At 47.1% G+C, this 25,931-nt stretch overlaps 9 protein-coding genes across 11 annotated transcripts; 4 read left to right on the top strand and 5 right to left on the bottom strand.

Annotated features, from left to right (window-relative positions):
* The first annotated feature begins 199 nt into the window (after positions 1-199).
* On the top strand, positions 200-7,900 carry BDBG_05027 (TBP associated factor). Its single transcript, XM_031721951.1, has 4 exons — positions 200-666; positions 742-759; positions 835-6,261; positions 6,357-7,900. Exons 1-4 carry the CDS (start codon positions 656-658, stop codon positions 6,658-6,660), a joined length of 5,760 nt encoding a protein of 1,919 aa, XP_031578476.1. The 5' UTR covers positions 200-655; the 3' UTR covers positions 6,661-7,900.
* A 249-nt stretch (positions 7,901-8,149) lies between these two features.
* BDBG_05026 (uncharacterized protein) lies at positions 8,150-10,026 on the bottom strand (the record flags this gene model as incomplete). The annotated part of the gene is made up of 2 exons (XM_002625116.2): positions 8,150-9,883; positions 9,970-10,026. The coding sequence occupies 2 exons, from the start codon at positions 10,024-10,026 to the stop codon at positions 8,150-8,152; spliced, it is 1,791 nt and encodes a 596-aa protein (XP_002625162.1).
* A 529-nt stretch (positions 10,027-10,555) lies between these two features.
* BDBG_05025 (erythromycin esterase) lies at positions 10,556-11,908 on the bottom strand (the record flags this gene model as incomplete). Its single annotated transcript, XM_002625115.2, has 1 exon — positions 10,556-11,908. One exon carries the CDS (start codon positions 11,906-11,908, stop codon positions 10,556-10,558), a length of 1,353 nt encoding a protein of 450 aa, XP_002625161.1.
* A 239-nt stretch (positions 11,909-12,147) lies between these two features.
* BDBG_05024 (uncharacterized protein) lies at positions 12,148-14,104 on the top strand. The gene is made up of 3 exons (XM_031721950.1): positions 12,148-13,093; positions 13,192-13,437; positions 13,536-14,104. Exons 1-3 carry the CDS (start codon positions 12,211-12,213, stop codon positions 13,580-13,582), a joined length of 1,176 nt encoding a protein of 391 aa, XP_031578475.1. The 5' UTR covers positions 12,148-12,210; the 3' UTR covers positions 13,583-14,104.
* BDBG_05023 (inositol phospholipid biosynthesis protein Scs3) lies at positions 13,804-14,814 on the bottom strand (the record flags this gene model as incomplete). The annotated part of the gene is made up of 2 exons (XM_002625113.2): positions 13,804-13,905; positions 13,984-14,814. The coding sequence occupies 2 exons, from the start codon at positions 14,812-14,814 to the stop codon at positions 13,804-13,806; spliced, it is 933 nt and encodes a 310-aa protein (XP_002625159.1).
* BDBG_05021 lies at positions 14,474-18,535 on the top strand. 3 transcript variants are annotated; one of them, XM_031721947.1, is made up of 3 exons: positions 14,474-16,134; positions 16,207-16,968; positions 17,025-18,419. In XM_031721947.1, the coding sequence occupies exons 2-3, from the start codon at positions 16,915-16,917 to the stop codon at positions 18,099-18,101; spliced, it is 1,131 nt and encodes a 376-aa protein (XP_031578472.1). In that variant the 5' UTR covers positions 14,474-16,134; positions 16,207-16,914; the 3' UTR covers positions 18,102-18,419. The 3 variants fall into 3 exon arrangements, with proteins under 3 accessions (XP_031578472.1, XP_002625157.1, XP_031578473.1); XM_031721948.1 differs by having other exon boundaries at positions 15,078-16,145; XM_002625111.2 differs by having other exon boundaries at positions 15,069-16,968; positions 17,025-18,535.
* Positions 15,619-16,126, bottom strand: BDBG_05022 (uncharacterized protein; the record flags this gene model as incomplete). The annotated part of the gene is made up of 2 exons (XM_031721949.1): positions 15,619-15,838; positions 15,963-16,126. The coding sequence occupies 2 exons, from the start codon at positions 16,124-16,126 to the stop codon at positions 15,619-15,621; spliced, it is 384 nt and encodes a 127-aa protein (XP_031578474.1).
* A 2,860-nt stretch (positions 18,536-21,395) lies between the features above and the next one.
* On the bottom strand, positions 21,396-22,338 carry BDBG_05020 (uncharacterized protein; the record flags this gene model as incomplete). Its single annotated transcript, XM_002625110.2, has 3 exons — positions 21,396-21,513; positions 21,600-21,681; positions 21,798-22,338. The coding sequence occupies 3 exons, from the start codon at positions 22,336-22,338 to the stop codon at positions 21,396-21,398; spliced, it is 741 nt and encodes a 246-aa protein (XP_002625156.1).
* Positions 22,339-22,721: 383 nt separating this feature from the next.
* On the top strand, positions 22,722-25,634 carry BDBG_17114 (uncharacterized protein). The gene has a single exon (XM_031724901.1). The coding sequence runs from the start codon at positions 23,636-23,638 to the stop codon at positions 24,002-24,004; it is 369 nt and encodes a 122-aa protein (XP_031578471.1). The 5' UTR covers positions 22,722-23,635; the 3' UTR covers positions 24,005-25,634.
* The last annotated feature ends 297 nt before the right edge of the window (positions 25,635-25,931 follow it).

The following is a 25,931-nucleotide window of genomic DNA, read 5'->3' as shown; positions in this document are numbered from 1 at the left end:
GATTTGCCCTGCCGTGGCCGATCCATGATCAGCAAATGGTCCAGATTGGATTAGGGGGCAACATCACGTGATGCGCTACTACAAGCCTCGCCCGGGATTACCAGGCACTAGGCCGCAAACAGCAAGCTTAGCGAGGCGCAAACATGGGTAGGCGCGCTGGCTGGAGGGCTGTCCCAATGATATAAACATCCTGCGCGACCTCGACAATTTTTTTCTCAGATCCAGCACCCAAGAAACTATTAACACTATTAACCCGGTCCACTCCCCAGAGGCCTACCTACCACCCGCCCCGACAGCCACTGCTGCTACTGCTTGCTCCACCTTTACTTCTGTGCATGCTTTTGCTTATTTATTATTTTATTTTCTCAACTAGAACAAGGACAACCACCCAGCTGCGGGTCTCAATAATAGAGGCATTCACTATATTATTCATATTATTAATATTTTTTTTTTTTTCTTTCGTGTTATGATGGGTATTGTGATGGGCTTTCCCCGGCTACAACCATTACCCCCTACAATTGCCTCACCTCGTTTTCCTCTTATATTATCTTGACTGGGCTCCCTACTCATTGATCCCTGCCCTATCACGTTTTATTTACTCTTTTTCTTTTCCTTTTTTTCCCCCTATTCTTGCCTGCCGGTCCCGTGACTCGCAATGACTTCCAGGTACGTTCAATGTTCTTCCACCAATCACATCTGGTTATATGCTGCTGAGCCACATAACTAACTTTTTTGGGTTAGGCTTGATCGACTTGTCACGTGAGTTTTATCACTCGCCACTCTCAATTTTTGTTGGCTCATCCTGAAACTGACCCATCACACGGCGTAATACAGTCTTCTGGAAACAGGAAGCACTCCCCTTATCAGAAACACTGCGGCGCAGCAGCTTGCAGATGTCCAGAAACAACATCCAGATGAATTGTTCAATCTTTTAGGTCGAATCTTGCCATATCTGCGGTCCAGATCATGGGACACCCGGACTGCAGCTGCTAAGGCAATAGGCGGCATTGTAGGGTACGCTGAGCGCTTTGATCCCAATGCTGATGAAGGCCCCAAGTCCGCGGAGGATGTTGTCGGCGAAGATGATGATGTGTCTCCAGCAGTCAAGAAGGAAGAGGATAAGGAAGTAGCAGAAAATGCTGTTTCCGAAGACCTCCTCGACGTAGATACTCTTGATATCAGCTCCATTCTGAAGTTTGGACACAAGCTCCTGGGTAGTGCCGGTAAAGAATATGAATATTCGCTGGCTGGGTTGGATGCGGCCTCGAGGCTTCAGCATCAGAAGAAGACACTGGCCTCGCGCCTAGGACTTGGGGGGGAGTATATGCAAGAGGATTTGGTCAATGAGGCTGATTTCGCTACCCAACCACAGCATAAGGTCTCAGGTCCTAAGCTCGAGATCGCAATTCCATCTGTCTCTCGCAAAAGCAGCACACAGAGTAATCCATCTTGTGCTATGGCTTCCCCACATGACCCTATGCAAGCCACCCCCACCAATGGCGATGACCAGGGGCTTAGCAAGCGGCAACTGAACCAGTTAAAGAGAAAGAATAAACAAAATGCCAAAATGGGAGCCAATAAAATTCGAGTCGTCGATTTGGCTGTGCGGAAGCATTCTGATGCCATATCAACCCCTATCACCGCTTCTACTCCGCATGCTGTCAAAAAGGAGGAAGACGGCGATGATAGCAATGGTGATAAAAAGCTGGATTACTTTTCGCTGGAGAGAACTGAGCCAGACGATGACAGTAAAATCGTATCGGAATTCAAAGGGCCCGTCATCCCTGAAAAACCAGTAATTCAGACTGATGCAGAGGAAGAAGGTTTGGAATGGCCATATGAAAGAATGTGCGAATTTCTGATGGTTGATTTGTTTGACCCTAGCTGGGAGATTCGTCACGGTGCGGCCATGGGTCTGCGGGAAGTCATTCGTGTCCAAGGTGCTGGAGCCGGGCGAGTTCGTGGTAAATCGAGACGCCAGAACGACATGTTCAATCATCGGTGGCTGAATGACCTGGCCTGCCGACTTCTCTGCGTTTTCTTACTAGATCGCTTCGGTGACTACATTTCGGACAATGTAGTCGCCCCGATTCGTGAAACCGTCGGCCAAACCCTGGCTGCCCTTCTATTACATCTTCCCACAAGATCCTTGGCTTCTGTTTATCGCATTCTGTATAGAATGATCATGCAAAACGATCTCGGTCTTTCTAGTCCTATTTGGGAAGTGTGCCATGGCGGTATGATCGGACTCAAGTACCTGGTTGCTGTCCGGACTGATGTTCTCTTAAAGGAACCCGAAATCCTCGATGGGGTTATTGCTGCCGTGATGAAAGGGTTGGGCGATTACGACGACGATGTCCGTGCTGTCAGCGCCGCTACATTAGTTCCTATCGCAGAGGATTTCGTGAGACTTCGACCTGGGTCTCTAAACTCGCTGATTAACATCGTGTGGGAGTGCCTCTCTAATCTCCAAGATGATCTTAGTGCTAGCACAGGATCTGTTATGGACCTACTCTCCAAACTTTGCACATTCCCTCAGGTCCTTAAAGCGATGAAAACAAACGCTGCTCAAGACTCCGAATCGTCCTTTGGAAACCTTGTCCCGAGGCTGTTCCCATTTTTACGCCACACCATCACCAGTGTGCGTTCTGCAGTACTTCGAGCTTTACTCACTTTCCTGAAACTTGATAGCGAGAGACAAAACGCATGGGCTGATGGGAAAGCAATGCGGCTTATTTTTCAAAACCTGCTTGTTGAACGGAACGAGGGCGTTCTCAAATTGTCACTCCAAGTCTGGGTTGAGTTGCTCCAGGCATTGGAAGACCGTGGCCTGTTCAGAACAGATGATGAACTCCTGCCATCTCTTCAGCCGCTCATCACATTAACCATGAGCCCTTTTGGCGTACCGCGATACCCTATTCCTATGGATGCTTCTCTTTTTATTCGACCATCTGGACTACCCTACACTTCCGCTGGCGTTCCTCCAAGAAAACCCTCCCCCACTACGATAGCCCCAGAACCATCTGTCAAGGGCCGAAGACGAAAGGCTGAGAAAAAGGATACCACAGCAGTTTTCACTCACAATGTAGATGGTCACATGTTACAAGGCGACATTGATCTCGTCGGGGTGGAAACGGTTATTAGGTCAAAGATCTACGCTGCAACTGCTCTGGGCCGATTTTTGTCTACTTGGGATAGCAATGACCGTTCAAATATATGGCAGACCATTTTACCTTATCTAAAGGCGCCTGGCTCGAGTTCACAACTAGTGGCTGCCATGGTTACCGTTGAGTATGCGAAAATACAAGGAGCCAAGACCAGATATGTTTCTCTGTTATCTCAATCGTTAAATCCAGTGATTGAAAATGAGAGGCCGTCGTGGTATAGCGATATAGCGAGTTATTTACATATTGCCCGTGCACAGTGTCATTCCCTCCTCAACGCCTTCAGGGACCATGCACACGTTTCACAATTCTCCCTTCCGATGCTGGCAGTCATCGTCCAAGGAGATCAAGACGCCGGCCCCAGCGCCTTTTCCATTTCGGATGCCGAAAAGGTTCTTGGGCCTGATTTTGAAAAACTCAAACGGAGCCTTTCCCCAGCACAGAGAATGACCGCGCTTCAGGTCCTTAATGATTCGCGAGCAAGTGCATTAACAGCCGTTGAAGAAGCTAAGGAGGTTAAAGACCAACGGGATATGAGAATTAGAGCCGCGGCGGCAAGCGCACTCGTCGCTCTTCATGACATCCCCAGGAAGCCAAGCCAGATTATTAAGGGGATGATGGACAGTGTCAAGAAAGAGGAAAACGTTGAACTGCAGCAAAGATCAGCCTCAGCTGTTGCGTCTCTTGTACAGTACTATACGAGTGCCTCTAGACGTGGCCCTGTGGATAAGGTGATTGGAAATCTTGTCAAGTTTTGCTGCATCGACACTTCGGAGACACCGGAGTTCCATCACAACGCTGGCCTGGAAACGGCAATTCTATCGCTTCGAAAGGAAGAGGATAAGAAAGACCATCTTGACGCTACGAGATTCGAGCAGGAGTCTCGGGAAGCTCGAATCATGCGACGAGGTGCTAAGGAAGCGTTGGAGCAACTGGCGTGTAGGTTCGGTGCGGAGTTATTGGATAAGGTCCCTAACCTCGCGAGCCTGATTGAAGGTCCCCTACGACGCGCTCTTACTGGAGACCTCCCACCCGATATCACGGACCCCAACAGCCAAACTGGTCAGGAAGTTGTTGATGGATTATCGACGCTGCGAGCGCTAGTTCCTAAATTCCATCCTGGCATCTATCCCTGGATTATCAGCCTTATGCCAATCATTGCAAAGTCCCTTCAATGCAAATTGTCTGTCATTCGGTATGCGGCTGCCAAATGCTTTGCCACTATATGCAGTGTTATAACCGTTGAAGGAATGACAATGCTCGTGGAGAAGGTGTTGCCTAACATAAACAATGCGTTGGATGTTCACTGTCGGCAGGGAGTCATTGAATGCATCTACCATCTGATACATGTCATGGAAGATAATATTTTGCCTTACGTTATTTTCCTTATAGTCCCTGTTCTTGGGCGAATGAGTGATTCTGACAATGATGTAAGACTCCTTGCCACGACTGCCTTTGCGACGCTGGTCAAACTGGTTCCTCTGGAAGCTGGAATCCCTGACCCACCCGGTTTATCGGAGGAGCTCTTGAAAGGACGGGATCGGGAGCGGCAATTCATGGCCCAAATGCTCGACGTCCACAAGATCGAGCCATTTGAGATCCCCGTAGCTATCAAGGCGGAACTCCGTTCTTACCAGCAAGAGGGTGTTAACTGGCTGGCTTTCCTTAACCGGTACCACCTCCATGGAATCCTCTGTGACGACATGGGTCTTGGAAAGACCCTTCAAACTCTTTGTATCGTGGCTAGCGATCATCATATGAGAAAAGAAGAGTTCGCGCGGTCGGGTGCACCTGAAGCACGGAGATTGCCCTCATTGATCATATGTCCACCGACTCTTTCTGGGCATTGGCAGCAGGAAATAAAGCAGTATGCTCCTTTCTTATCGTGTCTAGCATATGTAGGCCCTCCCGCCGAACGTTCAAGACTTCAGAACTCTTTAGGCTCGGTGGATGTCGTCATAACATCTTATGATATTTGCCGGAACGACAATGACGTTTTCGCGCCGCTCAATTGGAACTACTGCGTTTTGGATGAAGGCCATTTGATCAAGAACCCCAAGGCGAAGATTACACTGGCCGTTAAACGGCTCAAGAGTAATCATCGGTTGATATTATCAGGCACTCCAATCCAGAATAACGTGTTGGAACTCTGGTCGCTATTCGACTTCTTAATGCCTGGCTTCCTCGGGACTGAGAAAGTTTTCCTGGACCGCTTCGCGAAACCCATTGCTGCGAGTCGATTCAGCAAGTCCTCTTCGAAAGAACAGGAGGCTGGTGCCTTAGCTATTGAAGCGTTGCATAAACAAGTATTGCCATTCCTCCTGCGGCGATTGAAGGAGGAAGTCCTGAACGACCTACCACCAAAGATCCTCCAAAACTATTACTGTGACCTCAGCGACCTGCAGCGGCAATTGTTCGAGGACTTCACGAAAAAAGAACAGAAGGATATCGCTAAGATAGTTGGCAGTACCGATAAGGAGGCGAAGCAGCATATCTTCCAAGCCCTACAGTACATGCGCCGCCTTTGCAACTCTCCCGCCCTAGTCGTCAAAGAAAACCACAAGCGATACGATGAAATCCAGAAGTCCCTCGCGGGAAAGAATTCTCATATTCGTGATGTCGCACACGCACCTAAGCTGACTGCTCTTCGCGATCTACTCGTAGACTGTGGCATTGGCGTTGACCCCTCCACCGAAGGTGAATTGGACACAGGAGCCAGCTACGTCAGCCCGCACCGTGCCCTCGTTTTCTGCCAGATGAAAGAAATGCTGGATATCGTACAGAATGACGTTCTCAAGAAGTTACTGCCATCAGTTCAGTATCTCCGACTAGATGGCAGTGTGGAGGCGACCAAGCGACAGAACATCGTGAACCAGTTTAACACTGATCCCAGCTACGACGTCCTCCTGCTCACAACCAGTGTTGGTGGTCTCGGTTTGAATCTGACGGGTGCGGATACCGTAATTTTCGTTGAACATGACTGGAATCCGCAGAAAGATATCCAAGCTATGGATCGCGCGCATCGTATTGGGCAGAAGAAAGTCGTTAATGTATACCGGCTGATCACGAGAGGCACTCTGGAGGAAAAGATATTGAAGTAAGTATTTATCTATTTGAGACCACCCAGCCTTAAGAAAGTAGAAAATGAAATATATGTAATGTCCTATACTAACAGACCACGTAATACCACAGCCTCCAACGATTCAAAATCGACGTAGCCTCAACTGTCGTTAACCAACAAAACGCCGGCCTGAGCACCATGGACACAGACCAACTACTAGACCTTTTCAACCTGGGCGAAACTGCCGAGGGCGCTGAGAAACCCAGCCAGGATGGCGGGGTGGGCGGTAATGAGATTGACATGGTCGATATCGATGGCGAAGTTAAGGAGAAGGGCAAGAAGGGTTGGCTTGATGATCTTGGCGAGCTCTGGGATGACAGACAGTACCAGGAGGAATATAATTTGGATTCCTTCTTGGCAACTATGAAGGGCTAGGAATTTATCCGCGAGTTATGAATGTAAAGGGGAATGGAGACTTTTTTTATTTTAATTTTAATTTTAATTTTTTATTGTTATTTTATTGGCTATTTTCGTTTGTTGCGCGGGCCGGGGGTGAGTAGGGAAACGGTGGAGGCGTGCCTGGTTTCTTTCTTTCTCCTGTATTATTTTTGTTCATTATCTTATTTTCCTTTCTGCTGGCGAAGCGGTGGTATTGGTCAATCGGTGGGAGGAGGGGTGTTTTGGACCTTTCGAGCTGTCTTCTTTTTGATGCTCAGCTAGGTTATATAGAGTGGGAAAAGGGAAAATGGAAAGCGAAAATCTAGCTTGGGGATGAATTTATGGGATGCAAATTTTCTGATTCGTTTTTCTCTTTTAGGCTCCGCCCTTCCTGATTGGGATACAAAACTCGATGTTGTCGGCTGATTTCGCTGTATTTGCCAATAGGGGGTTTCGCGGTCTTTTGTTGCCTTGCTCCCATTCTTGTTTCTTTCTTCTTCATTTCACCTTTCACAAATATATTGATACCCCCCCTTGGAAAGCTGTTCACCCTTAGCTTGAACCTGTTCGCTCCAACTCTAATTGGTCAAGATGTTCATGATTATCATACCCCGTGGACAATTGATCGTCTGAAAGAATGATATGGTTTGAAAAAGCATGATTGATTCCTAGTGGCTAGCTTTCAAATTACATAAGAAGCATGAGCTTGTAGTTAGTTCTCCCCTGTCCTCTAACAATTGATGGGATAAATCCCAATTGGGAATAAAGGGGGAAGGGTATGAAAAACACAACGGATAAAACAAGGCAGAAGAGGCAGGAGCTGAAAGTATCAGAGTAGGCCACAAGTCCACTGAGCAGACAGAGAACTTGCCAAATAACAAAGTTGGAGAACTTATACCGAACAACAATCGTGGAGGGTAGTAATGTAGTTGCTGAAAATATCCTCCACTTCCAATTCGCATTTCGAGCTTTCCGCGAGCTAAAGCAAAAAGGGAAAAAAAAAAGAGAGAGAAAATACTCCTTCATGATATGCCTATGAGATACAAGGAATACCAAGTCAAAGAGTGGCATAAAGACCCAAAGACCCAAACATATGCTGCAACATTCGGGTAGTGATAATTAAAAAGAATCATGAAGAGGAGAAATGAGCAAACCTTTGCAAACTCCACCTCTGATAAATAATCACCCATCCACACCAACCAGGACCAACCAACATTTAAAACCTGATAGTCCATAAATAAATTAAATTAAAAAAAAAAAAAAAAAAAAAAAAAAAAAAAAAAAAAAAAGGGAAAACGGAAAACAGTTAAAACCAACCGTTATTGGAGTCCGAGTGCCAAAAACGGCATAAACAAAGCAAGATAAGAAAGATGCAAAGTGAGACTAGCATTAAATAGTGCCCACAATAAAATGTTTAGTTATTTTTTAGACAACATGTAGAGAAGCGAAGAGTGTGAAACTAGTTATGTTAACAAGAAGTTCGGAACTAGCGGCGTGTCTTCGGCTTTGAAAGCATATTTAGGCGGCTCATGCTCAAGACACCTCTACTTTTCTGTATTGACCGACTTGGGGTTCCAATACCCGGAGTTCCATGTTGCATTGGGCGGTTCTTGATTGGGCTTGGCGTATGAATATTTGTGATGGCAGGGGTAGGTTTCAGCCTCTTTTGGCTCCGCTCATCGCACTTCGAGTTCTCTGGCATCTTGTTTTCAACATCCTCGTCATCCTCTTCATCGCGTCGTCGTTTTTTGTTCATGATGCCGTGAGGAATGGTTGCGTGGTTTGGAAATGACGGATATTGAACTTCAGATGCGCCTACAGCTCTGATTGTAGGACTGTTTCCAAAGGCGAGTTTTGCAGCTTTACTAGACTTCGGAGGTGTTGTTGGCGGAAGAGTTGGATAGGAAATCACTCCTGATTTTGCTGGCTCAGGAGGTAAATTTTTGGAAGACGTTGTTGGGGATAGATCCGCAAACGCATGACGGACTTTGGTGCTGGCAGAAAAATCGACATGCTTTTTTACAGTTGGGGCCTCTTGTATGTTAAAAGTTTTCGCTGGCGGCGCTACATGAGTACCTGCAGCAATCTTAACAGGGTCGTTTGAGAAAAGGGGTTGACGTCGCCGGAGAATTGACTTGAGGTTGGTAAGGCTTGGTAGTGTAGTTTTGAGTTTTGGATTGAACTCTGTTTGCGGAGTTCGTGGGGCAACGATTGACTTCGTTGAAGGGGAGCAGGGGAAGTTCGGAATTCTGGTGGTCTTGATTTGTTTCACGCTTGACGCACGGGAAATCGCTGATTTCGTTGGGGTAGTTAAAGACCGCGGGTCGTCTTGCCCAGATTTGGGATCGAGTTTATTATCGGACAGTCCGTCCTTGAACAAAGGTTTTCGGGCCGGTGTGCTGTCGATATTGGAAGACTTTGAGCGCTTGACTGGGTTATTTGCAATCGTCTTTGTAGGAGACGCGAAGGAAGCCGTCGACTTCACAGAAGAAGCTACCTCATCAAGGCAGGCTTTAGAGCTGGTTCTCTTGAGAGATGGTTTAACTGGTGAGGGATGAATCCTTTCCTGGCGTACTCTAAATGAAGAAGGGTGTCCAGCAATCGAATCCATCTTTTTGAATTCCGCCATATGAGCATTGCTGAACCGTCCTGCTTTCCCTTTTGCTTTCGCAATCTTTCTGACCCCAAATGCTTGCCCAGCCTCCGTAGATTTGTGTTTCTGCGCGTTTTGTTCCATTATCATTTGTGCCTTAATCCTGGACGCGTCTTCTCGGATATTTTCCATAAGCTTTTGGGCTTCCTCACTAAGCTGTGAATCCTCACAGGAGAACTGTATGCTAAAGCTCGGAGTGTCTAGCTGGTCTGCCACTGACAGTCTGGATTTCGTTGGAGTTGCGGCTGATGCGTTTGAAGGATGATGGGGATCTTTCTGGATGGGTTTAAATCCCAAGCAAACGCCTGAGTCAGGTTTTTTTGGGGTGGTGTGGTGCACTTTGCTGAGTAGCATCTCCCCGAGGCCTAATTTCAATGCTCCTACCGTCTTTGGAGTTTTCAGAGATGCGTTTGAAGGAGGCCCCGCAGCTGGAGTAATGGAAGTGGAATGGGTCGGAGGGGTTGCGGGAACAGTTCGACTGTTTTCCGGGGAGCACAAGACCGGGTTTTCATCGCGTTCGGCGACCGAGACGAGCTTGGTGGAATGCTTAGAGGCTTGCTTTTGGGGCTGGAGCAAGATCTAGATCAGTTTTTGCATTCAAATGCCTTGTAAAAATAAAGTTTCAACAAATCTGTGCCAAGTTTCCAACTCACCTCACTTGCTGGAGTAATAGATCTGAGACGGGCAGACCGCCGCACTGGAGTCGCCATGTTGGCGTGGACAGGTACCTCCTCAATGGCTTGAAAATTGAAGATAAACCCTACTAAGAGAGAGGACGCGCACCTTAAAAGGAAATCGAGCAGAGTATACGGACAGACATGAAGCGATGAGATGTGGTGGGGGAGCCGTTGCTGGTGAGCTGTCCAGGATGTGATCGTGAAGATGTTCTGAGAAGAGCTCTGATAGGCAGAGTAAACAAACAACAGCCCGCTTTTCCTAATCGGGTAAATATGACTTCATCTCTCCGCCCTAGCAACGTGAACAACAACACAATTATTCTTTATGGTTCCGCTAGTCCTCAAAGGCAATAGATACTATGGAAATTCAAGGATTGAAAGTATGTCAACAAATGTCTTATTTTGGACCCTTGAACTCATGACCCAAATAATACAATCTGATGTGTAGATGATGCCAAAACCAATGAGTTATTTAACAGGCAGGTAAAATTCAAACAGAACAAAGCTACTACGTAGTATGGACTTGGAACAAATAGAGCTTGACCGTGAAATTCATATCAAGTTATAGGCCGAACGGGTATGTTTCATCCACACCAAGAGCTGTGTGCGGCTGTGCTATCTCAAAAGGCGTAACGGCACGAGTTTCATCAAACCACACCATGGCGTCAAATTGACGAGAAAGAGACGCTGAGGAATAATGAGACATGACCTCGGTTAAGGGCCGATATACCACCCCGATAAAACGTTGTTTTCGCTCCTGGGCCAAAGCTCGCCGGAGATCGGGGTCTGCATGATTAGGTCGAAGGTCCAATAGAAAACTTGGGATGCCAGTTTCGTGTGCCACGTACTCCCAGCTATCAGGCTGGGATGGATTTACTTTCATCACTTGGACATCCTCATCCCAGTCATGCGCAGCAGCAACGGTACCTGTATGTGTGCAGCAACCAACAAGAACAACATTCTCCTGCCCAAGATTCTCGCGGCACAACTGGCCAAGGTTGAGCTCGCCACGTCGAGTACCCATGCTTGTATATCTAGCATCGCCAATGTGGCTGTTATGTGCCCAAACAACCGCTTTGGAGGACTCCGGTTTGACGTTAAGCAAGCGGCGCAGTGTCTCAAACATATGGGAGTCTCTGAGAGACCACGAATCCGCTGACCTGACGTACATTGCTTTGTAGTACGCCTCAGCATCTGCAACTAGGTAGGCATTCTGCTCAGAGCTGTGAAATTCCTCGCCATTATGCTCATGCGCAGAATACTCTAACCGCTTATTGAGGAGGTCGCGGAGCATTTGGATAACATTTTTCTCGCAGGATTCCATCCGTGGACTAGTCAGTGCGGCAAGGCCATACTGTGATGGGTCTTCGACCCAGGCCTCCAGACAACCGTATTTCTGCCGCGCAAGTTTGGCCATAGGCGGGTCGACCCGATCGAGATATTTGATTATCGCCTGAATAGATAGAGCCATGCTGTATAAATCCAGGCCATAAAAGCCAGCTCGTCGCTCTTTGGGGAGACGTTCATTATGGTCCCTCATCCAATGTACAAACTCTTGCACCTCCTTGTTCCGCCACATCCACGTTGGGAAACGCCTGAACGCCGGTTCTGGCGTCGGATCTAGTTTTGACTTAACACCGGGACGCTGTCTCACATATCGATCGACTGATTCTGCATCGGGCCAGTCGGCTTCCACAGCTACTGTATCGAAGCCGTGGTGTAAAATAAGGTGTTTGGTAATTTCTGCACGAGCCTGGTAGAACTCGGAAGTACCATGGCTGCCGTCACCTATTAGAACAACTTTGTAATTCCCAAATTGATCAAAATGGGAGCCAAAAGATGGATCTCTAATCGGAGGTAGAACCTTCGCGGCAGACTTCATCCGCGAGGAGAGGCTTGAAAGGTGGAAAGCCATGAGGGGAGCGTGTAGCTTTCAAAGCAACTAATATAACAGGAACAACAGCAGTAGCAGCCGTGAGAGTAATTGATGGGCAAATTTATTATGATAACAGTTGATCTTTGCCTCGCATTTATAGTACACTCCTCCTGCGTGGAGCGGCAAATGTCATGTCAATATCATGGCATGTCATACTCAGGTAAGCATGACCTCATCATTTGGTTGCAGCTTCTACATAGTACGCGGTAAATGTTATTTTTTTCCCTACCAACCACGCACTCTCTAACACGGCGGATGCGTTCTGAAACGTCGCAACTATAATGCAATATTCTTCTCTAACAGTTTCTATCAGAAAAATATCGCAGAAGAGGTTGTTTTCTTTATTGACGATGTCGCTCCTTCAGAAATTCCAGGAGTCGATGGAGAGCGTCTATGGAAAGTTCTCCACTGTTACGGACGCTACAAAGTGGGAACCGCCGCCGAAATCTGGAGGCCATAGGGGCCGATATCTCTGGACAGATGCCTTTGGCGTTCTCAATTTCCTGACCCTTTATAAAGAGTTGTCGTTAAGAGGAGATAAGACTGCCGCTGACAACTCCTTGATCTTTGCCCAGCGCCTCATCACTACCGTCCACGATGTCTTGGGTTACACTCGTGATGGTCATTCTCGACTCCCCGGCGCAACCCATGAAGAACCCCTGAAAGGCGGTTTGCGGATCGGGAAAGAAGACGAAACGGGGCCCGATGGCGATGGGCAGTATTTTCATTACCTCAGTATGTGGATGTTTACTCTCAACCGAATGTCGATAGCAACAGGGGATCCTTCCTACAACAGGCAAGCAGTTTCACTCGCAAAGGCTATCCATCCATATTTCTTCCTCAACCGTACTTCGGACAGACCGCACATGGTATGGAAGGTCGCCATGGATTTGTCACGGCCACTTGTTGCAAGCGAAGGGAATCTAGACCCGATGGATGGGTACGTGGTTTTCCGCCTCTTGCAGGCATCTGCTATGAAGTATGGCGACGGAGAAATTCTTAAGGAAGAGATTGGCGATTACAGGAAAGTGATGGCTCGCAAAGGGGATCATTTTGTAACGAGGGATCCTCTCGATCTGGGAATGACGCTTTGGACGGCTCACTGGTTCGCTGGTCGCGAAAGCTGGGCGGACCGCCTGGTAGAAAGATGTTTTTTTCAGCTCCGTAATACTCACGTGGATTACATCCCTTGAAATGATAAAGCTTTGTTCAATTAAGGGATAAAATTTGTTTGAGCTAATTTTATCTGCTCTGGAGCATAGATCGGCTATTCGATGACAATCACTTCCTTGAGATGAATTTGCGGTGCCGTCTCGCATTCAGGGAGTTTGGAATTTGCCTTGGCATAGGTTGTATAACATATAGGGAGGCCAGCAACAATGCAGAAGGATTTTGCAATCGATCCGAGGAGATAATCACCCAGTGGGAGAAGCATATGTCGTCTTTGACTCCAGAAGACCTAAAACCGATTACCAGGGTTATGTATTCAACCGCGTTGATACCCGGGGGTAAGTGGTTCCTCCTTCTAATCCTCAACAGTGGCATCGCCGCGGAACTCCTGCTCGAATAATAAGTATAACTAACGTGAAGTATCTTTCGCAAATAGCTTTCAAATCTCGATATTTGGGTGATGAGCCTATGGATCAAGTCTGATGTATGATATTGTGGGGGGGGAGGGGGAGACGGAAGTTTCATATCTTTACCCTTAAAAAATGTGTATTGATAAGACCTATAGTTATTTCGACAACGAGTGAGTACCAAAGGGTCTCTATCTCTTGCATAGGTCAGAGGACGTATAGTCTAAAACTCCGAAAAATCAAAACGGTGCTCTATTTACAGATCAACCAATAGTAATTCCCCTGGGGCGTCACTTTTTATCTACCGGGTATACCAATAATGTTTCTCCACGGGGTAAGTGTTCGGGGAAGGAAGTATACGACGTATACCGTTCCAATCGCGAGTATCAAGCCCGTCACCTAGGTTAAAATCATTAGCCATCTGAAAGCAATACCGAGAATTTGATAGGTCAAGAGAGGATTGAGTGTATATATTACTTTCTCCAGCCAAGTATGAAACCAGATTGCTGTCATGAGCAGCATCCACCAGCTGAGGCCACCAACAGCCAAGGTGAAATTCCGACCCCATCTTTCAGACGAAGCCCTTTGCACAATCTCATGATGCTTGTTTCTTGGTTCTTCCAGTTCACCTTCTACTACCGACGCTCCTTGCAATTCACAGAACAAGAAAGCACTTGTAAGAACAAGCATGAATACGTGTCCGCTCACATCATGGCCGCCTGTCCAGGCACCTCCTGACGCCTTGCAAGCTGTAGATGTCAATACCACGGCCAACTCAGATATTGAGTCTGTAGACCCTGGTGCGATAGACTTTTCACATCTACCGCCAGTAGCAATAAAGCTACGGTCGATAATACCGGGACCGAAAAACCATTGCGTTGTCAGCCACCAGGCTATTGTCACCAGAATATAACGGCCAGTGGCTTGTCCCACCCTCTTCAGTCGAGCGCCAGGAGATAAAAGTCTGTTGTTAAACGCTGGTTGCGTTAAGAGCAAAGATATGAAAGCCAGCGTAGTCCATAGCCAGCCAACCTTGACGAAATATACATTAAAGATGTTCCCCTTGCGCGCGAAATAATTGACGGGGTTTGTATCCGAATCTGGCGCGACGCCCGGTGAAGAGGATGCGTTGGCAAGGGGTCTTGCGGTTGGAGATATCAACGAGTACAAAGAGCCCAATAGAAGAGTCAGCGGATAAAGAGCGAGTGACAAGGGAGGCGGCTGCGGGAATAACGGTCGCGATGATTTGGGAGCGGTGGATGGTTTCCTTGTGGAGCCATTCAGGGGTACAGCATCTGTCGACGACATTGCTGTTGATATAACACCACCGAATTAGACGTGTATCGAGGAGAGGAAATGGCGGAAACCAGATGAATGGGGCATGTTAATGATGATCGTCCGTCGTGCCACAATCCACCGCGCGCTTTTCTATCTCCCAAATCCTAGATGGACAAATTTGTTTTGACGTTGAATCCGGATGACGTCGTTCGTTGCTCACTAAGCAAAATCACGTGGTATTTTTCTTTTTACTGAACATCGTTCTAGATAGTGCGCACAACGCCTTGAAGTCCCAACTTTTACATCTTATGAATGTGAAATCTTTACTGTAGCTCCTGGCTATTGCAGAAGCTCTACGGACTAGGATTTCAGCTAACGCCGTGTTACAAAAGCCGTTCAATTTTGGCTAGTCCAACTCTTACGACACAACAATCAGCTGGCAACTAATTATATCTTATTACCAGCCATACCGCTCGGTTTGGATTCGCTCAGGGTGCTACAATTTTGCATTCCCAAGAGAAGCTGCAGCAGCAGTTAGCTTATTCACATAGCCAATCCCCCGCCTACAATCCCGCCTCCTCGGTCACCGACGCCCCCAAGGGTGAGGATGGGCTTTGTAGGCAACAGGGTTTTTGGGAGAAATGGCGTTGCTGCTACGTTGAATGCCTAGTTCAAACCGACCTTCTTTCCTAGTCGCACTTGTTCTACATATTGCCTACAATCCGACGGCTTCTCGAAAAAGTTTACCCGGCATTCTTGAATGAGCCTATTACATGAAGGGTATGTACAATGGTGCTAGCTAGCGTTATGAACACAAAGCTGGGGCGTGCCGATTTAAGAATCGTTATGATGTTGGGTCGAAAGTACATCCTTGGATGCCGGGTTAAAGGATTCATTATATTTCCTCAGCTCAGGAATATGTGTTTTCAGGAACGGCAAGATACGGCTGTCGAGGAGGTCGGGCCATGCCAGACCATTAAACTCTCTTTCTTGGAATATATTCGCTTCAAGAGCGGGAAATACCTGACAACCCTGGGCACCAAACCATTTTCGTCTTTTGCAAGACCTTGATTTAGGTTAGCTGAAGACTCTGTACCTCAGTTATGTGACCCTAGCGGTTGGTTGTTGTAACGGAATATGGAGGACTATCAGGCTGCATTGCCATAGCCGCAACATACGGTAGTGCGATCAGTTGGGACCATAAATCTTCAATATGTTGTGTTGGACCCATAGGGGAGATTTGGCGATACCCACAGGCTGTACTGACGAGTCGTGAAGAACCAGAGCACCTAACGCCGGACCGTTTTTCGAGCTGGGAACATCCCGGTTCACGGTTCCACATAGCGAGGCGTAGGTATAATGCATGTAATGATCATGAGCCTGTTGTGCCTTCTAGCTATTAATCTAACCCTGAAATCACAGTGCCATCTAAAAATGTCTGGATCCCTCCTTTGCCGGGTGCTCTGGAATACCAATAGAATTGTTCTTATCGCCCTTGGCCATGCTGGTCTATTTCCTTTTCGAGGTATCATCCGTGTATAACAAATCTCGTCGGTACATCCCATGATACCCTTGGTGACATGATTGCATAGAACAATCAAAATATTCCAGGCTCCGAAGGTCGCTCACCGACGATAAAAGCAAGGAAAGCAAATTAACACACGGGTTACTTCATATGATTGACCGCCCGGGAATCCCATGTAGCTCGCCACATCGTCCTCCCGGTATATCAGCCTTACCCAACGAGAGATCCTATTAGGCCATTCTTCAGGCGCCTTTCCCGTTTCCCCGCTATTAACAGAACCGGGGTAATGCAATTTGAAAGTTAGAAATTGCCAATGCGCACGGATCGTTTACATCTCTGCCTGAGGGGAAGGCTGTAACCGGAGGGGTCAAGTATACGCCCCAAAATCCTGGTCGAAACCAATAAATATAAGTAGGAAGTTAGTCTTCTTCGCTTGCTGGCTCCGCGTTTGTTCTTTTCTTTTCTTCACGTCACTAAAAGCTACCCGCAATTGTTATCCGTTTAATTTGCGACATATACTGCGACAACCGTCGAACTTTCACATACTCGTGCGAATCTCTCCATCTTGGCACCCCTTTTATAGCGAAGCTATCGCAGCAGAACATATGCCTTCAGAAGGTGTCCCGAAGTGCCAGCGTTGTCGCAGGGACCACAAAAGGGTGAGTAATGCATACGACAGTATTTACGGGAGATTCCATTGCTAATGCAGACCCAGTGCTCACCGGAAGTCCGGGCATGGCCAGGGCAAAGATGCGAGCGCTGTGAAAACTATGGATATGAGTGCTCGGAGAACATGATGGCGCGAAGGTCAGCGCAAAGGGATCGTGAATCTGCCCCCACCATCAGCCGTCCTTTCGAGGGCAGACCTGGAAACTACCAACAGGGCGTAACTCGACCACTATTAACACGACCAATTTCATTGACTGAAACAGAATCCATCCAATCCCCTTTCGTTGGGCTGTTCTTGTACCTCAAAAATATCGACTGGCAGACCTTGAGCTGCCCCTCGGCTGAATTTGGATCGGACCCATTTGCTGCAATGTTTCAATCGCATACATGTTTCCCCAATCTCTTTAACCCTCCCCTTGGAAGACGAGGAATGTATCTCGAAATTTTTGCAGAGAGCGAACGGCTAAAGCAGAGTCCCCCCTCGCCGCCGGTACCATATGGCCACTCGCTAGAAAACTCCGTCGTAACGGCCATAGTTCATAGGGTACAACGAGAACAACATCGCAAGGCGATGAACTATAGTTTCGAGGAGCTATCGAGAAGGTGCAGCAATTACATTCGTTACGGTAGTTACTGGAACAGGTTGAGAACTATGCTCAATACCGACGAAGTGCTCCTAATCGACCCAGAGTATTCCTTCGACAAACCCAATCCTGATACCACATTCGAGACCGCGGTATATTTTTGGTTATTCGGCATCCCTGGGTTGAAGGAACTGTGCCAGAAATTGTCAGGGCTCTCTCATATGATCTTGTGTTTAGCGAGAACTCCGCATGATGATCCAGTACGGAATGTTTTGGCCACGCAGATCCTTAATCGCCTTAATGAGGTCCTTGGTTCAGAAGTTGCCTCGCTTCCCCAGCCTTCCCAACCTCGCTACAGTATTAACAGCAACAATAGTAGCCACGATAATGGTCACTCCTACGTGGCCGCCGCCACGATTGGTAGTTCGACTGTGGGACTTCGAGATGCGGAGCCAGAGGATCCCTTTTCATCTGATAGCGTTGCCCTTCAGGCCGGATTCGGAGTCGGCTACGTTTATCAGGGTGCTTGGAACAATTGACCATTGAAAAGCAGTGCTTGTTGCCCATTCCGAGCCCCCTCACCGCTTCGAGTCATTATCCATTGCCCCGCCTACCCGTTGGTTTGGTTGCTTGAGTGGCTTCATTTCCAATTCCGATTTCAGTTCCATTTTCTCTTTTTTGAGTCTGCATTCCTTTCCATTCTTCTGGGTGAGCGGTTCCGAATTGAGGAACGCCAATTCTCCTAAACCCTAAATTTTTAGTCTTGAAGTGCGTTGGTCCGTGGGTCTTAGGGATGATAGATGTTCACCATAGTTCGTATTATATGCATTAAAGTTTTTTCAATATAGTAAAGGGTGTATTTTTGGATTTACTCCTATTCCATCTAGATTGGGTAAGCCACCTCGGGTGCGTCCGTAGGCTGCCTGGGAACAAAAGCAGGAAGGACTTGCGCCCCCTTCAATCATGTACAAAAATGCCTAACTAGATTATCTCCAGAGCGAATCCGCGGAGAGACCAATAAACTCGAGGTATTCTCGTTCCGTGGATTTTGACAGGCAGAGAGGCGCAAGAAGAAATGTATGGTGTGTCCAGCTGGTTGTCCATCACTACCAGGAGCGCCAGAAACAACATGGAGGAAATTACGTTCAGTATTCCCTTTCGTCTTCTCGCGCAATCTTAAGGTTTCGGCAAATGAAAGTGATTCCACTAATAGGCGTCTCACACACATTAGAATTTAGGATGGAGGCGTTATAGAAAGTTGCCTAAATCCCTGCATGTACAAGGCATGTGCATGTACAGGTACGTACGAACTAGGGCCCCCACGAGCAGGTGAATTAGTTAGCTAGCGAAGTACTCCGTAGATGCATCTGGTAGATAACTTGATACATATTCATAATAACATGAGAGCCCTCGGCTCGGCTGTCAGCAAACCAGGGAGGGAGAAGCACTATACTGGCGGCTGTGCGGTATTCATCACAAGACCTCTCCTGGCGCGTTCCTAGAATGGCGTTCAGATATCCCTACTACTTTTTAAACTTGTTTCTGGGATCATACCTTCCGCCTAAGCCATTCCTTGGATAGCAGGGTGGCGGGAAAGAGGCGTGAGAATGAGGTGTCATCCTAGACTAGAACAATGTCCGCACCCCCACACGGAGAATATATAGGCCTTTGTGTAGTAGGTTTAATCGATTACCGCTGGTTTGAAATAGATTCACGCCCAATGGATATGCTCGCTCGTCATGTTGGTGTACCGATATTCGGGTAGTTATGTAGAAAGTTGTGGGTCTTGTGATATCAAAGCTTGTTCGCAACCTGGGGGCTGGCCTATTATGTTAAGATTGATATAATAACGGTCTGCAATGCTAGCCGCTTAGCAAGTGCCAGAGAAGGTAAGGAAAGTTGTAAGGGCAAAGTGGGGTCGAATTTGACCTGTCCTGTCCGAAATATCGTTCCCAGGAGAGAAGGCTTTTGCTCACCGCTTGCAATATCGCCATGACTGGATCGAGGCTGCCAGGGTGCAGGGATGGACAGGAATGTATTCCTACAATATAACCCGGAATGTGCTGTGCAAGTCTCACCACAAAGGCTATTTCGCTCATCTCGTCGCTAGTGAAGAATTGACTCCAGGTAAATGCAGCAGGGAGAGTTTCCATTGCCCTATTTGAGCTTAGAATGCTAAGATAATGTCCAGGATCTCGGCGTGAAACAAAGAGTGGCTGATGAGCCCTCAATTTTGTCAAAAGTTGTTGGTTATCGAGGGCTGATCGGGGAACAACAAAGAAATCAACCAAGCAGCCCAACAAAGGAAGAAGACGTCATGCGTCTGGGGACGCAGGATGGGTACGTAGTAGATCCATAGGATAATGGGTACTTGGTACTGACCATACAGTCAGTTTGCGACTTTCTTGCACATTCTCGTAGACCGAGAAACAATTGTACATGTACCATACGTTGGTACATGAACCATTCACGCCTTGCAAAACTAAACATCTTTTTTTTTTTTCTTAGGTCCAATTGTGTTCATTCCGCCATTCCGAGTGCAGACTTCCAAGGCCGTTAATTGTTTAAATCGTCTTACCCTTTTGCTTTTGATTCTCTTAGGCAATGCTCTTTGTCGAGGGAGTAGCAATCCGAGTCCGGGAGAGGTTCCGAACCCAATAAAAATGAACATTTAGGACACCTGCCGCCTGAATTCAAATAACCGGCTGTCATCAAGCCATAACAAACACACGTGGGCAGGCCCAGGGCAAAAATAAAGGACATGCCCTAATCCGGCTTGCTGGATCCGAAAACATTTTCACCCTCTGCATAACTAACACGATACGGAGCATCCAGGGGACAGGATGGAAATGCCCATCGTAAAATTTCTTTTTCTTATGGGTCGTTTTCATTGGACGACTGTACGGTACTTTCCCGTCATCCTGAATAAGCTGTAGTATGCGCTTTGATCTCCAAGCAGAGGGGAGAAGCCTTGGCAAGAAAAAGCTGTCCCGGTGGACTGGATAGCCGGAACGGGTTCAGTTCTTCCCCGACCAATGAGAATCTATCAGCATTTGAGGCACATCACTGCATTTTAGTTCGGGATTGGGTTCCCGGGGCGGTACACGTTTGTAAAACAACGCTGGGAATGTGTCCTGAAGCTTGTGAATTTCAGTGGATAGCCTGATTAGGGGAATTGGAAACATTCCACCTACTTTTTAACCTTTCCAGCGGCGAATGTAGAGAAGGGAGGATCGGTGGCCTTGCAGCTCCAGGCTGATCACGAGCGGCAAAGTCCTGTTGTTAAAATGCATAGGTTATGGAGGAGCTACGGGAGTAGCAGATGATCATGGGGCTCTCCAAGTCACAATTAGAGAAATGCTGTTGGTTCTAAAATATCAAATGATAGACAACCAATTCTCGTAACGGATTGGAAGCAGCGATTTTCTCACGCAATGGAGCCATGATATTAGGGTGGCTATGTTATCAAAATTCTCATTTGCATCAAAAACTATCCAACGTGGTATCACTATCAAGATATTCCTGGGCACAAAAACAAGCGGTGTTGCTAAAAAATGGAGATGCTGTTCTGTGCTGATAACTCCGTGGACAACTCCCGAGGCGCAGCCGCAAAGTCTTTGGGGACTCCAGATCCAGGAATCCCTTCGGGTTGCTCCCCACGCTTCCTGCAGTGCTGCAAACGGATTACAAAAAGGGCCGTATCATGCAATTTTTGCGGATAATCAGGAGGTTGGGATTCATAACTCGACAAGGTCTTTTGGCTTGCGTGAGAGCCTGATCGTATTGGACTCCCATTTCACGCAGGAAAGGGAGTAGAGCCGATCTTGTTACGGTTATTTTGACTTCGAGTCTTCGTTTGTATTGGCGAGACCGCTACGTGGCTCTATAGCGTTTAGGATTTCGTTACCAAAATAAAAGGAGGCGTAGCTGGGGACCACAATCCAAAATCCACTGATTCCATAAAGTGGATTGGTTAACTAGATGACCAAAAGCCGATGCATGACATGATGGTGTAATATTAATAATGAGAGCCTTACTTTGGAATGATCCACAGGAAGATTAAAGTCCAGAAGCTGTTGTGCCCTACATTGTCGAATCCAGAACAGGCTTCATTCAGGCCTGAAACATCGGAGAGATATTATTAGCTAGTGGAAGAGTAAACAGTGGCCGAATATTTTCGAACACTCAGGGTGGTGTAGATAGCGACAAGCCATCACAAGCTTTGGAGAACTCACCATATAGCACTGTTTTACTGACAGTCATTACACTACCACTGAAAACCACCAGCAGCGCAATCGCTCCTAACCTTCCGCCGATTGATCTCCGTGGGGCAAAGAAATCACCCTTTGTCGCTGACTTGCCTTTGTTCTCGCCCTTATAGTTGGATGTCGTCCCGTAGTTAAAGAGCACAAACAAATAGAAAAGGTAGCACGCAGTTTCAACTAGGTTCATCAGGCTTTGCGCACTTGTGAACCCATTTCGGTTGTTCCATGCAGGCCAGCCATAGATATAGTCGATGGTGCCATAGAGGGCATACGGACTCCAGATGTAGTGCAGACTCCCGCCGGGCATGCTATGTGGTCGAAGTAAAACATAGCTAGCATCCCAAAGAACGACTGGAATTGATATACATAGCCAAAGTGTCACGATTACTGATGGAGTGTGTCGCCATTCACGAGCAACAACATATCGATTCTGATCCTTTTCTGCGTGCGTATTTACGCCGGTTGCACTTGGCTGGGGGAAGTCCCTTGGATGATGGCGCGTGGACACCATAGTGACCCTCTTCTCGAGACGATGTCACAAAAAGAAGACAGAATTGGAAAAGATAATTGGGGGGCGAGGTTCGAAGATTGCACTGGATGATATTTGATTCGAAAGCCCAGTGGGTAAATCAAGCAAGTATCTTGCCGGTGATAGACCAATACGAAGCGGCTTGGGCTACCTAATCCAAAGGTAAAGGGTGCTGCTTAATAGGCAAACTCCATGAAGGACACCGGGTAAGTAATAATAATAGGTAAATCAACCGTTCAATGAAAATGGAGTCCGTCCTTGGTGTGGTGTGGCGTCACTGGGTTACATCAAGCGATGACTAAAGGAGAGAATTTACAAGCGGGGCATCCCTAGAAGCTCTAGAAAAGCTAGCTGGATTTTGGGAGGATATTTCTATCATCCATTGTGCTGATTTAAATTCTTGAAGGATATGTAGCCAATTCAGTACCACGAACGACGACGTCCTTTGTCGTTGTGGTGGCTGTAAGTCACGTGGATTTCGGCAATCGCGCTTAAATTATGCGACGTTTCCCTCGGAAGGGGATGGGATACCATTCTCGCCTCTTCTCACGCCGGTCCTTAGCCCTATATTTTCCGATGGAAAGAAGGAGTGTGTGATATTTCCTATGTCGAGGGTATACCAATTATACTACAAAACAGAATGCGACTTCACTTCTCGCTGATAATGAATGACTCAAATGTTCTCGAGTCATATGGTTCAAGACCCTTATAGCAGTGTCCAGCTGTATATTGGTTCTGAGACACATTCAACAGAATCTTGAACTAGGATTGGCTCCATGTTTGACGCATGGGCTACTATGCAGAAAAAAAGGGGAAACAATGACAACGCTGTCGTTATATCGAGCGACCTGAGTCCAAGGACACATTCCAGCTACAAAATGCTAAAGTCAAAATAGTAACACCGACAGGTCCCCATCTGAGACCGACCTACCCGTTCCTTGCCAGTTCGGCACCAGATTCTATCTCTGTGAAACTTGTTAGAGAAGACGGCAACTTGATGACAAACTTCTAGCTAGCATCCAACCATGATGAGTTTCTAGATCCCACCAAGGTCCACTGGTCATTCCGCCGCTTCGCTTTATTGGAGCACTGTCGATCCGGATTGCAGTTCCCGATTCGCCCGGAGATATTGAATGGGGCCCCAGAAAGAGCACAAGAGGCAATTGACGAATATGCCCTGTTTACTTTGCACCAGTTATCACTCTTTGAAAGTCCTTATTCAAATTGATGATTTATTTTCTATATTGAGCCTCCGTGATGCTCTTGACATGTTTCACCAATGCAGCCAACAAATCAGTCCCTCAATTGCAACCGCAGGAAGGAAATGGTTTCTATGTTGTATTGGGCTCGCTCTATCATCGCTAGACAGGCCAGGGACACCACACGGATAGCTCTTGGAAATGCCAAAACGCCCGTGCGGAAGGAGCCACCGATTAACATCCCTTCGTTATGCATCAAAATAAATACTTTCCCAAATTTGAACTCAACCCTACGGACTTGTTGGTCGCCTTGCAGGCTCCATATGCTCTCTATGCCCTCATCACCCATAATTCCACATGATCAGGGCCGTCTGCAGCTTTTCTTCCATGTCATTTCGACTCCAATAGTGATTATCTACGCAGCGCACATAAATGGGCTGGCGGCATAACTGCTGTTCGGAAAATTTGGTGGCCATAATGACATTTTTACTTGCAACGCTTCTGGAAAGCTTTGCCTTTATGATGGGGAAAAAAAAAAAAGCAGATATTGAACATGAAAAGGCAGTACATTTGCCAGATACTCCTGGGAAATCCAATATTCCAACACTCCCCTTCAGCCAATGTACATTACATACCAAACAATGATGGCTAGGTATACTCATCGGTACTTCGGTACTTCGGTGGTACGATAGGGTGACATACAAAAAGCTCTACTTATTATGTGATGCCATTCTCTCACATCATCAAATGTCGGAGGTGAATGGAGTGGGTGGCGGAACTTTTACTGACTGTTTTGGTCCAAACAAGAATGCCAGCCTGGCTGAAATTCAGAAATAGTCATGGTCAACTTGAGAATATTTGATGTTAGTAGGAAAGAGTTTACTAAGGCACAACATGTAGTGGCCGGGAATATCCCAGCTCATGATAAAAGATCTGCCCTGCGCCTTGGTTGTTTAAAAAAAGGTAGACTGATGTGGGATGAGTGAAGAGGGAGGGAATAAAGCCCCTGACTAGATACAAGTGAGAGCATCAGCATAACAACTTCTCTTTCAACCGACGTCTCAATTGTTATTAATCCAAGGAAAAAAGTGCATTTCTGGTAGCATCCCTCTGTCTAGGTGCGGTTACATATTATCCTCCCCCAGAGCAGAATGGATAGTCCCTGAGCACCTTCCGTGATAACATGCGCTGTCACTTTGGTCAAAAAAGAACATGTGATTATGAATATGACTGCTTGCTTACCCTGGGACCTGTCAAGGGAGGATACAAAAGGAGGGAGGAAGACCTTTGACAGATACATACCCTTCCTGCATAGTCTAATCCCTGGGTGCAGTGATGTTGGCCACTTGCTCCGTTATCCTATGGCTCACTTTATATTTGAGTGGAAGTCGCCATATCCTTGAGGCCAGTTCTTCGGTACTTTTGACCTCTTTTACATCCAGACACTTTTAGTTCTGGGGCCTCTGCATGGGCTATGATTGCTCATTCGATGTCTCCCCAAAGGATTTCCCCACAAACTCCCAGCTGCTTGTCGTACAAGGAAGGGGTTCCAGACACGGAAGGGCGTAGGGTTGCAATGTGACAGGGGACAAGGGTCTCTAGGTCCTCGAACGGCCTGGGACAGAAGGTGATTATTATCATCTAAAAATACCTTGACGTGTCGAGTTTTGCTATCGTTGGACTATCATGGTGTTGAGTATTGAGTAGTCCGATGGGAAATATCTCAATTGCACTGATGTAATCATTGCCGTCGTAGGTGAACTTGTGAGATGAAAAACAGGATAGATGAGGTCTGGTCAACAGCGCAAGTTTTGTATGCATCTAACCCGATGTTGATATCAGCCCCATAACAAACCGATTTTGTTAATTTTGGAGATCATGCGGGGCAGTGTGCTCCTAGTTTGACCCCGCCCGTGTCTAGGCTATCTGAAGCTGCTCGGCCTGGCCACTGCAAATCCTTGTCGGTGATGAGGTCTCTTCCATGTCTCAACATCCTAGTTATGTTTTTCACAAGGTCAACGGCCGAAGTACGGGATATGTACGGAGTACATAGAATGAGAAACTCGAGGAACTCAGTCGCAACTACCTATACCTAGGTACAGAATAACCGACAGCAATGCACAGGTAGCATTTTCCTTAGTCGTACTATTTTTCGGCTTGAAATGGTCGGTCGAACGTTGTGCCCTCTCATAGAAGTCATAGTAGCTCAGCTCTTGAGCCTCGACGTCGAAACTCCGATGGCCAATGGAGTTATCGGCAAATTAGGATCGAATGCTTAAGTTTCCATGTTCATAGATGTATGTACGGAGTACTGTACATGTAAATGATGTTTCCCCGTTGCTTATCCCGGCTCAGCTAGGCCAAATCATCATCGTG

The sequence above is a fragment of the Blastomyces gilchristii genome, assembly GCF_000003855.2.
Source record: "Blastomyces gilchristii SLH14081 genomic scaffold supercont1.8, whole genome shotgun sequence".
Taxonomy (NCBI): domain Eukaryota; kingdom Fungi; phylum Ascomycota; class Eurotiomycetes; order Onygenales; family Ajellomycetaceae; genus Blastomyces; species Blastomyces gilchristii.
The sequence above is the reverse complement of the archived record's forward strand: the minus strand, read 5'-3'. Positions and strand labels throughout refer to the sequence as shown.

Coding starts and splice junctions, on each gene's coding strand:
- BDBG_05027 (XM_031721951.1), top strand. Junction 6,262..6,356: donor CTGGAGGAAAAGATATTGAA/GTAAGTATTTAT, acceptor GTAATACCACAG/CCTCCAACGATTCAAAATCG.
- BDBG_05021 (XM_002625111.2), top strand. CDS start 16,915: ATGCCTTCAGAAGGTGTCCCGAAGTGCCAGCGTTGTCGCAGGGACCAC. Junction 16,969..17,024: donor GTCGCAGGGACCACAAAAGG/GTGAGTAATGCA, acceptor ATGCAGACCCAG/TGCTCACCGGAAGTCCGGGC.
- BDBG_17114 (XM_031724901.1), top strand. CDS start 23,636: ATGCAGCCAACAAATCAGTCCCTCAATTGCAACCGCAGGAAGGAAATG.
- BDBG_05024 (XM_031721950.1), top strand. CDS start 12,211: ATGCAATATTCTTCTCTAACAGTTTCTATCAGAAAAATATCGCAGAAG. Junction 13,094..13,191: donor AAGATGTTTTTTTCAGCTCC/GTAATACTCACG, acceptor TCTGGAGCATAG/ATCGGCTATTCGATGACAAT. Junction 13,438..13,535: donor AACCGCGTTGATACCCGGGG/GTAAGTGGTTCC, acceptor TTTCGCAAATAG/CTTTCAAATCTCGATATTTG.